This window comes from Tupaia chinensis, unplaced genomic scaffold (genome assembly GCF_000334495.1).
Source record: "Tupaia chinensis unplaced genomic scaffold, TupChi_1.0 Scaffold000683_1, whole genome shotgun sequence".
NCBI classification, from domain to species: domain Eukaryota; kingdom Metazoa; phylum Chordata; class Mammalia; order Scandentia; family Tupaiidae; genus Tupaia; species Tupaia belangeri.
In genome coordinates, this window is record NW_006160206.1 from 34,313 (window position 1) to 51,952 (window position 17,640).

At 39.8% G+C, this 17,640-nt stretch overlaps 1 protein-coding gene across 1 annotated transcript in view; it reads right to left on the bottom strand.

Moving 5' to 3' along the window:
- The window catches only part of LOC102490825 (phosphatidylinositide phosphatase SAC2), a gene marked incomplete at its 3' end in the record, with an annotated part of 143,405 nt that overhangs the window by 33,980 nt on the left and 91,785 nt on the right, over positions 1-17,640 (bottom strand). The window contains 6 exon segments of the mRNA XM_027776563.1: positions 273-340; positions 1,537-1,716; positions 2,266-2,464; positions 8,263-8,319; positions 8,440-8,607; positions 8,868-8,996. Of these exon segments, the coding sequence (XP_027632364.1) occupies positions 273-340; positions 1,537-1,716; positions 2,266-2,464; positions 8,263-8,319; positions 8,440-8,607; positions 8,868-8,996 (801 nt within the window).

A 17,640-nucleotide genomic window follows, 5' to 3' on the forward strand; every position in this document is an offset into this window, starting at 1 on the left:
TGTGTGTGTGTGTGTGTGTGTGCCCAAGATCCCAAGGGGAGAATGGAGAAGGGATTGTGGCGTGGCCATCCCGCCTTTGGGGGTGATTTCTTGCTTTCTGTCTCTCTGTCTTTCTGGCAAGTGTACGTGCCCTATAGCAAAACCTCTCCAAAAAAAAAAAAAATGCTTTGTGTAATTATGACTAGTAAGCTGTTTATTTCATGAAATTTAAAGAAATACACAGACATTTCTAAACATGAAGGAACATTATATAACTACAGATTAAAGCCCACCTGTTTTTTGTAAATTTTCAATTGTTCTTCGAAATGGGCACGGAAATAGGGAACAGTTTCTTTTTCACCTACAAAGAAGTGATATGACATCTATTTTTAATTCCCAAGTTTAATACAGAAATTAGTGTCTATTTCATCTTTATTCTTATTTTTAAATAACTGATAGCCTAAATGTAACTAAGATTATCTAAAACCATCATTTTAAAATGAAATGCTAAGCCAAAGAGTTCCAACTTTCTTCCCAATGAGACTAAAACATACCTGCAAACACAAACTTTGAAAGTATGACATTTATTATGTATAATAGTAAGTCTACTTCTCAAGAAAGGTATCACATGATTTATAACAAAAGAATAAAAATCCCTCTAAAACAGTATTTTAAAAACAGAAATTAAACTGAATTCTCACAAAGAATACAAAGTAAGTTTTGAGGAAAAAATACTATTTTTTAAAAATCAGTCTCATTCCTAGTTAGATTTAAATAACTTAGCTATTCTACTGCTAAAGTTAAAATACTGAAAGAAATAAACTCTCAATACTTAAAAAAGAAAGTACCAACCATAAAACTTTTCACAAAGAGACATTTGAATAAAGATATCTTAACTGATTTTTGATAGACTCCATCTTGTTATTTCCTGCTTCTACAAATATTGAACACATTTACCCTTTCCAAAGTTAAACATTCAATAAAGTATTCTTCAAAGCAACAGCAATGTAAAATCTGTGAAAAAGCTATGTGTTCTGTTGTTGGAAAAGTTTTTATTATTAAATAAATTTGACTTAGTTATTATTAGTGCTATAATTATTAAATCACTTTCTATTACATTACGCAGTATAAAGTTTTTTCGTTTGTTTGCTTTCTGATTTTTAACTTAGCAGATGACATGTGTGCTCACTAAAGCAAGACAGGGGTAGAAGGGGAAGCGAGAAAGCATCCTTCCATGAGAAATGGTCACCCCACAATCCTTTTGCCTGTTTCTCCCTCCTGTCGGAATTTTAGGCAGACATTTATATAAACTCAGTGTGGTGTGTTTTTAAAGCCACAAGGTCTGGGACTTGAACCATGTGCTCAGCCTTGTGGAATTCAGCACCTTAACCCCAGGCCATGAGCTGGCCGAGCTGGCCCAAGTTATTGTTTTGAATGGAGTATCTGGCAAAGTAAATCCAAACCTAACCAGGATCTAAATATAAACAAACAAAAAACCAAAACCAAATCTATCTAAAAGTATCATTTTCAAACCAAATAGTCAACATGCTTGCTTACTTTTGTCCAGCCGAGGTCTTGGATTATATCGATATCCAACCTGGCTCCAAAAAACAGGTACAGAGCCTCGTGTTTGAATAAATGACAAGGTATGGTTATGAACATGAATTAACTGCTCCGTCTCCACATAGTTTGCAACATTTCCATTTTTATCAACTCCTCTTCGTTTATACCGCATGCCTGAAGAAAATTTAAATAGAGAACAACACTATTTTTTAAAATTCACTTAGTCTGATTAGATGATGCATCCTAATTAAATGTATGTCTTCTGGGATAGCTTTGGGGGTCCAATGTATAACACAAACACAGCAACCAGTATAGTATCAACATCCAAAATCATAATTATATGTTCCATTGTTTTTTAAATGTTTAAACTATAATGGTTCTTCTAATCTGAAAGAGAGGGATTTTCCCAGAGGTGCGAGCACTCAGGAAGGTCTTATCACTAAGACACAGGCTGTCAATTGGAATGCTAGCATTCAGAAGCGCATCTCAAGTGACTTTCTTCTCTTCACATATGTCTTCTTTTCTGTCCATTCTGCTAACTTTTCCCCTACTCAACACTCTTTAAAAATTAGTCCCCAATTATATCACAGTGTTTAGAGTCAACAAGCACTCTGAAGCCAAGTATGCTTCCAAATCCATTACTGTCATTAGCATTTCAACACATCTGCGGCTTTTCCATTCTCATTTGGATTTGATCTGAATGCTACCAAGTGCTCTACTCACCTGCTCTGTGTCTACTTCGGCGTGAAATGAGAGCCACTAGAAATCGTGGGTGAATGTCATCCACACAGGTAGACTCCTGAGGAGGGGTCTCTGGGCTGCTTTTCTCATCATCAGATGACTCATTATAATTAACCACAAGTTCTTCAATTTGCACAAAACCTTGGATGATGGGAATAATCCAAAAGTCCACATCTGGTGTCTGAAAACAATACGGACATCACGTTGTTTCTGTTCTGGATAGCCCTTCTACATTTTTAAACCCAAGAGTAGTCAGCATACATTCATCAGTTTTTCAGAAGCAGAAACTTCCCGTTCTTCAACCATATTTTCTTCTTACTGGAGAACACTGAGGAAGGAGTACAGCAGAGGCATTCCTTTCCTTTTCTTACAGTAATCATTCAAAAAGAGCAGACTCAGCAAGAGCATAGCGTAGGAGCCAGACCGCTTGTGTACAAATTTAAGCTCCACCATGTATTAACTCACTGAGGGAAATCACTTAAACTCGCTGTGCTTTGTGAAATAGGAATGACTACCACCTCCTAAGCTGGTTGCAAAGATCAAATGAATATATGTAAAGTGTTTAGCACAGTGTCTGCCAAATAGCATTTAACAAATATAGTTACTATGATTATTCCTCTTAGTATAGAAAAATAAAGCTTACAGGCTGATTTTTCAACACTAAATTATACTAGGCCTTCACAAAGTGTGACTAACTCTGATCATTTTATTATGAACATGTTGAGTCTACTTTATTTTCTAGTTTAGGAAAAAACTTGCTAAATGCCCTCTGGATCTGCTCCATGGCCTTGTGGTTGAGGCAGCCAGATACCACATGAACAACCTTGTCATTTTAATCCTAGACCCCGGGACTTGAGAAACACTAGGCACATGTGCATGCACACTCAAAATCCTGAAAGAAGAGAAAGATGAAGGAGAAGCAATTGTGATGTGACCACTTCCGGTAGGAGGTGCTTTCTCCTCTCCCTCTCTCTCTTTTTCTGTCTCTCCATGGCAAGCACACTTGCTCTCTAGTAAGAACAAAAAGAAAGCCTTTTCAAAAAAAAAAAAAAAAAAGAAAGCCTTTTCATAAATGTCTTATTTTAAAATGTCACCCAACATAATTAGGAGAGTATTGATTAAAGTTAGAAATTTCCTCTTCTGTGTCTTTCAGACTGACAAGACTCAGATTTCTCAACTGACTGTATACAGAGTAAAGAAATAATAAAAAATGCTCTAGAAAGTTGTTCTTAGTTCTGCTTTTTCTCTTCTCTCCAGAGCTGTATCTAGCCTGAACCTCACTCAGCATCTACTTCAAATCTACATCTTCTTCCATCAACATGTATTCCAGGGTCCTATCTTACAGGTTTATTTTATGGAGCCTGCAGATAGGCTCTTAGGAAGGTGGTTAGAGCTGAAACTAGTGAGAGGAAGGGTCTATTTTCATTCATTATTCTTATCACTGTTACCATAATCCATAGTTTTGTTCTTCCAATAAATGTATAACTCTTGACAGAACAAAAAAATGTACGTTGCCAAATGTCACTTTTACTGGAAGTCATCAGTTTTAAATGGTACTGTAATAGTGTTCTGAAAAAAACTCTGCAAAACATAAACAGAACCTGATATTATCAGCATACAAGACAAATACTCATTATAGATGCTTATTTTTCTCATCCACCACCAGGTCATGGCAGTCAGTCTTTGACTGGTATCAGAAAGAGTGGTAAGAAAAATCTCACACCTCACTCTCAATAGAGACATGGTAGAGAGAGAAGGCACCACTAGGTAAAGTATGATCACGTACACTCACTACCACTAAAACAAACAAGAAGGACAAAGGTGTGGAATTTTTGAAAGATTAATAAAAAGATAATACATGACCCTATTCAGCTATTTGCTTGCTATATTTAGTGTATTAAACAGTGAATGGCACACAGAAGGCCTTCCATAAATATCTGTTGATCAAATGAATAAACTCGCTTTGGACATTTACAATTCTCCAACATATATGCGAAGAAAGAAAGTATCAAACAGAAGGAACCCCCTGTAATAATCTTGTCATGTTCTGTTTTCTTTGACTGTATAAGGCAGGATCACTATGGCCTTAGAGACCTATCTACTCCTACTCGCAAATGAGAAAATAAAGATCCGGGGAAGGTAAATGGTTGGTATCATTACAGGAAAACTGGGCTTTGACATTATCAATGGGTACAAAGAAAAAAACCTTTTTTATAGGAACTCTCTGGACTTTAGTTCCACACTTACTAGTATCCTGTAAGAACTTGCTAAACAGGCCTATGGCTAGGCAGTGAAACTGTGAACAGCCTTAAAATAATGCTTTGGTTTTCCTTAACAAAATGATTCCCATTCTATAAGGGAAAACATTACGATGAGATTTTAAAGTGTATTTTAATATACTTACAAAAAACTTTTGCTTAACAACTAAAACTAACTTGAGATATTTTAGAAACAACTACTCACACCAATCTCAGTGAGATCTTGTATCATATATTTATTCCAAAAAAATCGGTCATCAACCTAGAAAAGAGAGAAAAAGAGCAGTTCGGAAACACATTATTTCAGTTTTCCTACAGAAGTCAAAACATAGGCTCTCAATTGTTCCAGAAAATAAACTCTACTCTTAGACATGAGTGGTACCTTCTGCCAGAGGGGCCGGCTATCCCCCGCCCCAGTGCTCTGTCTTTGCACGGAATTGGTCAGGTCATAGGTCAAGCTATAGTAAAAGGATTCTGAGTCCATGAACATCTTGAGCAACTCTTCAAGTAATCTTCTCTCCAACTTCTCCTTTTCTTTACTTTCCTTAACCTATTAAAAAATAAATCTACTGTTACTGCAAGATTTAAACGTAAGGTATGGTGTGGATAATACACAATTTCCAAAATATCAAACAGAAGGAACTTCATACAATAAGGAGAGAAGTGAAAATAATCTAATCCCAAAGACATGAGGAGACAGTGCTTTAATATAATAAATGACTTGAAAATAAATTTACTGGCAGGAAAATTATGCCTTAATTTACAGCTAATCAAAGATGAAAAAAAAAGCCATATCAATTAAACTCTTACTTTCTTTTTATTAGGAGCAGACACATTGGATTTAATATGCGTAAAGGTCTTCAGCAGAAACTTTGAGTCATCAGGAGACGGTATAATCTTCTCTGGTTTGTTAATTCCAAAATGATGCTTCTTACAGAGCTAAACAATTAGGGAGAGAAAGATGATTCATTTTTAATATCTGCTTGTTAACTATCTAAACATGAGTACAGAAGTGGATGCCTGTGCTCATGCACTTTGATTAAAAGGAAACCTAAAGAGTTAGTAAAATGACAGGAACCAGCAGTTAGCGTAATGGCTATGTCGCTGGACTCCCAAGTAGTCGACCGCGGTTCGCATCCCGGACTTGGTGGCTTAAAACTCACGCCGGGTGCGTGTGCGTGCGTGCCCAAGATCCTGAGAGGAGAATGGAGGAGAAGGGATTGCGGCGTGATTATCCCCCCTGGGGGGTGATTTCTCGCTTTCTGTCTCTCTGTCTCTGTCTGTCTGGCGAGCGTACGCGCCCTATAGCGAAAACCTCTCCAAAAAAAAAAGATTTAGTAAAATGACCAAGTGGACAACTGACAGAAAACACAGCTGTGGTTTCAATGACAAGAAAGTGACAATAAAGGATAAGACACAAAGAATGCAGGGCAGGATACACCATGGATTGAGAGAAGGAAAATTCAGGTTAGGATCATAATTATAATAAGTTCTTAGCTAATATAACTGTAAAATATAATGTTCTGGTTGAAGTTATTAATGGCTTGAACATTGACATCTCAAACTAAAAATACTGCAAAATACATCTTTGTTATGCTTCAAGGGCATTATAGGTATCTATGGGAAATATTCATTCATGCTAATTACTTGAGTGTTTTGATTGAAAAGATGTCTAAAGAGTCTACTCTATTGCAAATCTTTATTATTTTAGTTTAAATTGCCAGAGAGCACATGCATTTACCAGAAAGGGGGTGGGGGGAACACCTCTCTGGGGCATGGTCACGTCACAATCCTTTTTCCTCCATTTTTCCATCTTGTCAGGATTTGGGGTACACATGCACCTGGCATTATTTCAAGCCTCCAAGGGCAGGATACAAAATGCAGCCACATGGGATCTGGTTCCCTTAACCACTACACTAGGGGGCTTGTCTTCTATTAGGAATCTTAAAAGCTAAACATTTCAACCTCTCTCTCCTACTATCCACATATACAATTATGAAATTAGTGGGACCAACAGATAGCATAATGGTTATGTTGCTGGACTTTCACATAGTTGACCACAGTTAGAGTCCCAGACCAGGTGACTTAAACTCATGCCAGGTGTGTGTGTGTGTATGTGCATGCCCAAAATCCTGAGAGGAGAATGGAGTAGAGGGATTGCAGTGTGGTCATTCCCCCTGAGGGTGATTTCTTGCTTTCTGTCTCTCTGGCAAGCACATGCACCATAACAAAAAGAAATAAAAAACAAACAAACAAACAAAAACAAATAAAAACCTCTCTATAAAAGAAATTAGCATAGCATCATAGGCTTTGGATCCAGAAATTAGTTAAATTTGAAGTAGTAGTTAGGGGGGCCAACAGGTGGCGTGGTAATTAAAGGTGTGGATTCACACATGGTCGACCACAGTTCAAGTGACAAGACTCAGATTTCTCAACTGACTGTATACAGAGTAAAGAAATAATAAAAAATGCTCTAGAAAGTTGTTCTTAGTTCTGCTTTTTCTCTTCTCTCCAGAGCTGTATCTAGCCTGAACCTCACTCAGCATCTACTTCAAATCTACATCTTCTTCCATCAACATGTATTCCAGGGTCCTATCTTACAGGTTTATTTTATGGAGCCTGCAGATAGGCTCTTAGGAAGGTGGTTAGAGCTGAAACTAGTGAGAGGAAGGGTCTATTTTCATTCATTATTCTTATCACTGTTACCATAATCCATAGTTTTGTTCTTCCAATAAATGTATAACTCTTGACAGAACAAAAAAATGTACGTTGCCAAATGTCACTTTTACTGGAAGTCATCAGTTTTAAATGGTACTGTAATAGTGTTCTGAAAAAAACTCTGCAAAACATAAACAGAACCTGATATTATCAGCATACAAGACAAATACTCATTATAGATGCTTATTTTTCTCATCCACCACCAGGTCATGGCAGTCAGTCTTTGACTGGTATCAGAAAGAGTGGTAAGAAAAATCTCACACCTCACTCTCAATAGAGACATGGTAGAGAGAGAAGGCACCACTAGGTAAAGTATGATCACGTACACTCACTACCACTAAAACAAACAAGAAGGACAAAGGTGTGGAATTTTTGAAAGATTAATAAAAAGATAATACATGACCCTATTCAGCTATTTGCTTGCTATATTTAGTGTATTAAACAGTGAATGGCACACAGAAGGCCTTCCATAAATATCTGTTGATCAAATGAATAAACTCGCTTTGGACATTTACAATTCTCCAACATATATGCGAAGAAAGAAAGTATCAAACAGAAGGAACCCCCTGTAATAATCTTGTCATGTTCTGTTTTCTTTGACTGTATAAGGCAGGATCACTATGGCCTTAGAGACCTATCTACTCCTACTCGCAAATGAGAAAATAAAGATCCGGGGAAGGTAAATGGTTGGTATCATTACAGGAAAACTGGGCTTTGACATTATCAATGGGTACAAAGAAAAAAACCTTTTTTATAGGAACTCTCTGGACTTTAGTTCCACACTTACTAGTATCCTGTAAGAACTTGCTAAACAGGCCTATGGCTAGGCAGTGAAACTGTGAACAGCCTTAAAATAATGCTTTGGTTTTCCTTAACAAAATGATTCCCATTCTATAAGGGAAAACATTACGATGAGATTTTAAAGTGTATTTTAATATACTTACAAAAAACTTTTGCTTAACAACTAAAACTAACTTGAGATATTTTAGAAACAACTACTCACACCAATCTCAGTGAGATCTTGTATCATATATTTATTCCAAAAAAATCGGTCATCAACCTAGAAAAGAGAGAAAAAGAGCAGTTCGGAAACACATTATTTCAGTTTTCCTACAGAAGTCAAAACATAGGCTCTCAATTGTTCCAGAAAATAAACTCTACTCTTAGACATGAGTGGTACCTTCTGCCAGAGGGGCCGGCTATCCCCCGCCCCAGTGCTCTGTCTTTGCACGGAATTGGTCAGGTCATAGGTCAAGCTATAGTAAAAGGATTCTGAGTCCATGAACATCTTGAGCAACTCTTCAAGTAATCTTCTCTCCAACTTCTCCTTTTCTTTACTTTCCTTAACCTATTAAAAAATAAATCTACTGTTACTGCAAGATTTAAACGTAAGGTATGGTGTGGATAATACACAATTTCCAAAATATCAAACAGAAGGAACTTCATACAATAAGGAGAGAAGTGAAAATAATCTAATCCCAAAGACATGAGGAGACAGTGCTTTAATATAATAAATGACTTGAAAATAAATTTACTGGCAGGAAAATTATGCCTTAATTTACAGCTAATCAAAGATGAATTCACAAGCCATATCAATTAAACTCTTACTTTCTTTTTATTAGGAGCAGACACATTGGATTTAATATGCGTAAAGGTCTTCAGCAGAAACTTTGAGTCATCAGGAGACGGTATAATCTTCTCTGGTTTGTTAATTCCAAAATGATGCTTCTTACAGAGCTAAACAATTAGGGAGAGAAAGATGATTCATTTTTAATATCTGCTTGTTAACTATCTAAACATGAGTACAGAAGTGGATGCCTGTGCTCATGCACTTTGATTAAAAGGAAACCTAAAGAGTTAGTAAAATGACAGGAACCAGCAGTTAGCGTAATGGCTATGTCGCTGGACTCCCAAGTAGTCGACCGCGGTTCGCATCCCGGACTTGGTGGCTTAAAACTCACGCCGGGTGCGTGTGCGTGCGTGCCCAAGATCCTGAGAGGAGAATGGAGGAGAAGGGATTGCGGCGTGATTATCCCCCCTGGGGGGTGATTTCTCGCTTTCTGTCTCTCTGTCTCTGTCTGTCTGGCGAGCGTACGCGCCCTATAGCGAAAACCTCTCCAAAAAAAAAAGATTTAGTAAAATGACCAAGTGGACAACTGACAGAAAACACAGCTGTGGTTTCAATGACAAGAAAGTGACAATAAAGGATAAGACACAAAGAATGCAGGGCAGGATACACCATGGATTGAGAGAAGGAAAATTCAGGTTAGGATCATAATTATAATAAGTTCTTAGCTAATATAACTGTAAAATATAATGTTCTGGTTGAAGTTATTAATGGCTTGAACATTGACATCTCAAACTAAAAATACTGCAAAATACATCTTTGTTATGCTTCAAGGGCATTATAGGTATCTATGGGAAATATTCATTCATGCTAATTACTTGAGTGTTTTGATTGAAAAGATGTCTAAAGAGTCTACTCTATTGCAAATCTTTATTATTTTAGTTTAAATTGCCAGAGAGCACATGCATTTACCAGAAAGGGGGTGGGGGGAACACCTCTCTGGGGCATGGTCACGTCACAATCCTTTTTCCTCCATTTTTCCATCTTGTCAGGATTTGGGGTACACATGCACCTGGCATTATTTCAAGCCTCCAAGGGCAGGATACAAAATGCAGCCACATGGGATCTGGTTCCCTTAACCACTACACTAGGGGGCTTGTCTTCTATTAGGAATCTTAAAAGCTAAACATTTCAACCTCTCTCTCCTACTATCCACATATACAATTATGAAATTAGTGGGACCAACAGATAGCATAATGGTTATGTTGCTGGACTTTCACATAGTTGACCACAGTTAGAGTCCCAGACCAGGTGACTTAAACTCATGCCAGGTGTGTGTGTGTGTATGTGCATGCCCAAAATCCTGAGAGGAGAATGGAGTAGAGGGATTGCAGTGTGGTCATTCCCCCTGAGGGTGATTTCTTGCTTTCTGTCTCTCTGGCAAGCACATGCACCATAACAAAAAGAAATAAAAAACAAACAAACAAACAAAAACAAATAAAAACCTCTCTATAAAAGAAATTAGCATAGCATCATAGGCTTTGGATCCAGAAATTAGTTAAATTTGAAGTAGTAGTTAGGGGGGCCAACAGGTGGCGTGGTAATTAAAGGTGTGGATTCACACATGGTCGACCACAGTTCAAGTCCTAGACCTAGCAGTTTGCTCTCTCGCTTTCCCTTTCTCTCTCTCTCTGTCACTGGTCAAATTAAAAATAATAATAACAAATGGAATTAAGTAAATAAGTAATTCTATTTTTAAAAAAAGAAGTAGTAGTTAGGAATGCAAGAAATGCTCAGTCTGACTGGCAAAGACAAGGAAGAGGATGGGAACATGAACATGGCTATGTGAAGACAAAAGGACAAAGAGGGTCTAAAGAAGGCTACCTGGTTAAAGTCAAGGGTGCTATATGTAATTTCACATGGTTTAGCATGCAAAACTAATATCCTAAAAGGTACATAAGAATTCTATTAACAATATGCAGACCAGTTCCATTTTCTAACAAATTAATTTTAATGCTACATTAAGTAAAATCCTTATTAAGAGCTAATAGTTACTAAATGCTTATTAGTGTTGTACTTATAAAATAACTGTTTACATGATAAATAAGGAGAACAAAAGCTAGTTTAAGCTTTATTTTTTAAAAAAGAATAGCACAATAGAGTAACTATAGTTGACAATAATTTAACATATATTTTAGAAAAGCTGAAAGAGAAGATTTGGAAAGTTCCCAACCCAAATTAATAGTAAATGTTTGAGACAATGAATATACTAATTATCCTCATTTGATCATTGAACACTGTATTTTTTTTTAAAGAGAGGTTTTTGCTATAGGGCACTTGCACTCGCCAGAGAGACAGAGAGACAGAAAGCAAGAAATCATCCCTTGGGGGGGGGTGGCCACACCGCAATCCCTTCTCTTCCATTCTCCTCTCGAGATTTTGGGCATGCACACACACACATGCCTGGCATGAGTTTTAAGCCACTGGATCTGGGACTCGAACTGTGGGCAACTACCTGGGAGTCTAGCAACGTAACCATTATGCCACCTACTGGTCTCACACATTATACTGATGTACTGAAAAATCACACTCCATAAATTTGTACAATGATTTTGTGTCAGTTAATGATTTAAAAAATAGCAGGGTGAAAGGGAATGCGCCTATAATCCCAGCTACTTGGGAGACTGAGGCAACAGGATACCAAATTCAAGACCAATTTGGGCAAGATGGTGAGACTCTGTCTCTAAAATAATAAAAAGTAAGAATAAAACAAGTAAAAACAGGGGCCAGCAGTTAGTGTAATGGCTACAGCACTGGACTCCCACGTAGTCGACCATGGTTTGAGTCCCGGACCCAGTGGCTTAAACTCATGCTGGGTGCGTGTGCGTGCGTGCCCAAGATCCTGAGAGGAGAACGGAGGAGAAGGGATTGTGGCGTGGCCATCCCCCGTCGGGGGTGATTTCTTTCTTTCTGTCTCTGTCTCTCTCTGTCTGTCTGGCGAGCGCACACGCCCTATAGCGAAAATCTCTCCAAAAAAAAAGTAAAAACATATTTGCTTAAAAATAATAAAATTACATCAAAAATAAAAAGGGACCACCTGTCTTATCAAATTTGAAAGGAAATACTAATAACTGGACTGAGTTTTCAGAAACAATGGCATCTCTATCTGATTTTTTTTTTTTTTTTGCCTTAGGGGATGTGTACTCCCTGGAGAAATTAGCATAATAACATCACTGGAAAGAGACAGAGGAAAAGTTTGGGACCAGCAGATGGTGTAATGGCGCCATCACTGGACTCCCATGTAGTCTACCACGGTTCAAGAGCTGGACTAAATGGCTTAAACTCATACCAGGTGCGTGTGTGTGTGTGTGTGTGTGTGTGTGTGTGTGTGCCCAAGATCCCAAGAGGAGAATGGAGGAGAAGAGACTGTGGCATGGCCATCCTCCTGGGGGGTGATTTCTCAATTTCTATCTCTCTGTCTCTCTTTCTGGTGAGAGCACACGTCCTACAGCAAGAAAAAAAAGAGAGAGAGAGAGACAGAGAGAAAGTTAGAAATCACCCCCCCAGGAAGGAAAGCCAGGCCTCAATCCCTTCTCCTCTATTCTCCTAGTATTTGGAGCACACACACATACACCCAGTATGATTTTCAAAGCCACCAGGTCTGGGACTTGAACCATGGTCGCCCATGTGGGACTCCAGCATCTTAACCACACTACCTGCTGGCCCCACTCTCCAGTTGATTTTATGCTTCTTCAAAATTATGGCTATCGGGACCAGCAGTTAGCGTAATGGCTATGTCGCTGGACTCCCGTGTAGTCAACCGCAGTTCACGTCCCGGACCCGGTGGCTTAAACTCATGCTGGGTGCGTGTGCGTGCGTGCCCAAAATCCTGAGAGGAGAATGGAGAAGGGATTGCGGCATGGCCATCCCCCCTGGGGGGGAGATTTCTCGCTTTCTGTCTCTCTGTCTCTGTCTGTCTGGAGAGTGCACCCGCCCTATAGCAGAAACCTCTTTAAAAAAAATTATGGCTATCAAAAACTATTCATACAGGCTTCCTAACATGCTTACAGTTTTAAACTATGCTGGCCCTACTAATAAAGAGAAGGGATTAAAAATGAGGAAGAAGAGATTTATAGTCCTACTGCCGAAACAGAAATAACTTAATTTCCCTTTAAATAAGTAAAAGTAAGATCTTGAGTTAGTGAAGGTGAGAAGAACTAAGTGTTTGGACACTATGCCAATAATTCTCTCCTCACCTCTCCTTCTACTGATCATTTCTATCACCACACAAACATGCTGATATTTGTCTATTTTACTTTTTCTAGGATTTTGTCCTAGGATATCTGAGCTGGACAGAGAGAGGCAGTGAAAGATAAAGTGAAAAATCACCCCATAGGAGGATGACCATGCCACAATCCCTTCTCCTCCATTCTCTCAGGATTTGGGGCACGCACACACATCTACCTGATGTGATTTTTCAAGTTGCTGGGTCTGGGATTCAAACCCTGCTCGGCCAGGTTCCAGCACCTTAACCACTATGTCCCAATATTTCTCTCTTCTTAATACCTCCGTCTGACACCTCTTTCTCAGCCAGCTAGTATCCTATTACTCTGTGCTCTTCACTGCCTCCAACCCCATTCTATTCTCTCTCCTAGTCCGCTCCAACTTGGCTTTGGCCTGACCTCCTACCACTCTCCTAAGCAGCTCTCTTAACCATGATCCCCTCCGCTAAATCTGATAGTTGGCTCCTGGTTCTTACCAACCTTTTCGGAATCTGACAGGTCATCACCTCCTCATCCTCCTTGATACACAGCTTAACACAGATTCCATTAGTCACTTCTTCCCTATCCCTTTGGTTCTCTATTTTTTTGTATAGGTTTTTTTGCCTTAGGATACATGTACTCACCAGAGACAGAGACAGAGAGAAAGTGAGAAATCATCCCCCATGGGGGATGGCCACACACAATCCTTTCTCCTTCATTCTCCTCCCAGGATCTTTGGCATGTATGCATGCACATGTGCCTGGAATAAGTTTCAAGCTACCAGGTCTGGGACTGGAATTGCAGTCGGCCATGTGGAAATCCAATGATGCAACCACTATACCACCTGCTGGCCCCAACACTTTGGTTCTTTTCCAACCATTTGTTCTTAATATTTAGGTGTTCTGAGGTTCTGTACTTTTATCTATATTGATCTCTCAGCAATTCCATCGAGTATCATGACTTTGAATGACATCCCTATGCCAAGCCCTTTCTCTCAAATGTTTATTTCCAGCCTAACTTTCTCCCAAAACTATAGACTCACATATCCTGGCATTTCCATGTGGATTTCCACAGGCATCTCCAATCAAACACGTCCAACATCAGACCCTCACCTTCTCTATGCTGCCGTCATCTCATACTGCTCTCCTTCCCTTACTTCCTCTATCCACACGAGCCTTCTTCCTTGCTATTCCTCAGCATGTCAGGAATGTCAGGGCCTCTGGTTGGTTGCTGTTCTCTCTGCCTAGACACCCTCTCCCTGGATATCTCACCACAATCTTACACCTGTGTGCCATATCTCTATCACCCTTACTGTGCTCAAATTTCATTTCTGTTAACCTTTATTAATTTCCAAAATAATACATAATTATTACGTTGGCATTTATTGTCTGTCTTCCCTTCTATAATGTAAGCCTCATGATGGCAGGGGTCTCTGTTTTGTTGACTTACATGTATCTCCTGTGCCTCAGAAGTGCTGGACAGGGGCCAGCAGGTGGCATGGTGGTTGGGGCACTGGACTCCCACAAGGCCAACCACAGTTCAAGTTCTGGACCTGGTGCTTGCTTTCTCACTTTCCCTTTCTCTCTCTGGTCAAATTAGAATCAAAAGTAGTAATAAATAAAATTAGGTAAGTAATTCTTAAAAAAAAAATAAAAGGATCGGACATTGGAGTTTTCAATAAATATTTGTTAAATGAATGAATGAGCTCTGGTACAATGAAGACAAGTGAAACCCCCAGATTCACATATGGGATATATATGTAAGTAGTCCTGAGAAAATCACCACTCTTCTTCTGTGAACATATCCCACATACCCCATCTGTGGGACAGTGGAAAAGAGTTGTTGTTTGTTTTTGTTTTTTTTTTTTTTGAGAGGTTTTTGCTATAGGGCACATGTGCTTATCAGAAAGACAGAGACAGAAAGCGAGAAATCACCAACCCCCCCACCCCGGCGGGATGGCCATACCACAATCCTTTCTTCATTCTCCTCTTGGGATCTTGGGCACACGTACACATGCGCCCGGTGTGAGTTTAAGCCACTGGGTCCAGGACTCGAACCGCGATTGACTACATGGGAGTCCAGTGACATAGCCATTACTCCAACTGCTGGTCTCGTTTTTTTTTTGTTTGTTTTTTTTAAAGCTATGGGTGCATATACTAGCTGGAGATGGGGGGGTGGGGATGGTGATGACAAATCACCCCCCAAGGAGGATAACCATCCTGCAATCCCTTGTCCTCCATTGTCCTATCAGGATTCTGGGCAAACATGCAATGTGCCTGGTGTGACCCATTGGGTTTGGGACTCGAGTTGCTCAGCCAGGCACAGTTATACCTTCAAAGCATTCAAGTCAGCAAAATGTCTCCCCCAGAATCCATCAAAGGCTATTCCAAAAGATCTAGGCATTCCAAATAAGCTTGTAGTAGCATACCCAGTCCACATCCACACTCTCAAAAGGACAAGAGTCCCATGTGGGATTCAGCCACCCTAATATCCACACCATCTGCTGGCCCCAAGAAGTTTATTTATTTATTTATTTATTTATTTTGAGAGAGACAATTTTGCTATCAAGTGTATGCATGAGACAGAAAGACAGAGAGACAGAGAGAGACAGGAAGTGAGAAATCACCCTCTGGGGAAATGGCCATGCCACAATCCCTTCTCCTCCATTCTCTTGGAATTTTAGGCACACATGCACATGCACCCAGTTTGAGTTTTAAACCACCAGGTCCAGGGTTTGAACTGCCATCGACTGCATGGCAGTCCAGTGACATAACCATTAAACCACCTGTTGGTCCCAAAGCAGAATTTTTTTAAAAAAGAGATTTTTTTCCCCCTATAAGGTGTATGCACTCACCAGAGAGACAGAGAGATGGAAAGCAAGACATTAGTCCCCAGGAGGGATGGCCATGCCACAATCCCTTCTCCTCCATTACTCTCCTGGGACTCTGGGTGTGTGCACACACACACATGTACCCAGTGTGAGTCTCAAGCTGCTGGGTCTGGGACTTGAACTGTGGTTGCCCATGTGGGAGTCCAGCAACATAACCATTATGCCATCTGCTGGCCCAGAGGAGCAGTTTTTAAAAGATGTTCTCTTTGGGGCCAAATGATGGTGCAGCAGTAAAACCCTCTGCAAGGCTGACCCACATGGGAGGCGCCAGATTTGTATCCAGAGATCTCAAGTATACCAGACATGTATGTGCCTATAATTTGAAGCTGCCTGACTCTCTGTTTCTCTGTCTCCTTACTCATGAAAAGAAAGAAAGGGGAAAAAAGTGCCCCCTGCTGCTTTGCTTATGACAATAAGCAATTGTTGGTTAGCAAGTTTTATAGAGACTGTTAGTAATTATCCAGTCATATTAACATTTTTCTTCTTAAAATGTGAAAACATGCTCCAAACCTCATAATAGATTACTACAATTATAATATTCAAACAGGACATTATGTGTTTGCCAGACACAGTTATGCCTTCAAAGCCTTCGAGTCAGCAAAATGTCTCCCCAGGAATCCATCAAAGAGTACTCCAAAAGATCTAGCCATTCCAAATCAGCTTATAGCAGCATACCCAGTCCACATCCACTCTCAAAAGGACAAGAGTCCGTTTTTCTCTTCAAAACAAGTTTCCAGCTGTGTCTACTCTTGGACCAGCACCTTGGCTCAGCATTCATACATTTCCCTCTTTCCCAGCCTCTCTCTTCCTAACAGCCCCTTTCCTAATACCTATGAACATGTCCGCATACACCGGAATCTTCTTTTACATCCAGTCCTCAGTGGTGGGAGCTTCCCAAGAGTCGGAGAGAACACGCACTGTCACAGGCACGCTGGCACTGAGTCTGAATGCGGCAGGCCCCATGAGAGTGAAGGCGCCAATGCAACTGCTCGGGCTGAGTGAAATAAAGGCCTCTTCAGTTCTAAATAAGAGCCAAACATCATCTCTAAGAACATGACACTAATGACCACTCCCTGTGGTCTCTTCCTCTGATCCCCACAAAACCATTCTCTCCAGGTTCTTCCCCAAGCTCTGGCCGTTTCTTCTCGGTCTCCTTTGTTGGTGTCTTTCTGCCTCTAAAAATTATGGTGCTCCTAAGGTTTTAGCCTTAGCTCTCTTTTCATTCTTCATGCTCTGTCTAGAAAATGTCATTTTCCTCGTTTTAACTAGCACTGTGTTTGTTAATTCTTTTATCCTAAGCTTAAATACGATCCATTGCTGAGACTGATTACTCACTCAACCTCAGCATCTCCAAAACTGATTGACATCTGTGTCCCAAATCTTGTTCCTTCTCTGGTATGCCCTCTTCCAGGTAATGACTACCTTGAGCACTGGATTGCTGAAGCAAGAAACCTTAGAATTATCTTCCATTATGCTCCTTGCTAATATCTCCCCTAGCAACCTCGACCACTTCATGCCTATTGCTGTTATGTGGGTTCAAACACTTACTGTTTGCACAGACAGTGTTTCTCAGAAATGTAATAGGCATAGCAGACAGGAGGCTCTTCATGCTGGATTATCCCAGTCAATCTAACTGCCTCCTTCCATGAGCTGAGGAGCCTG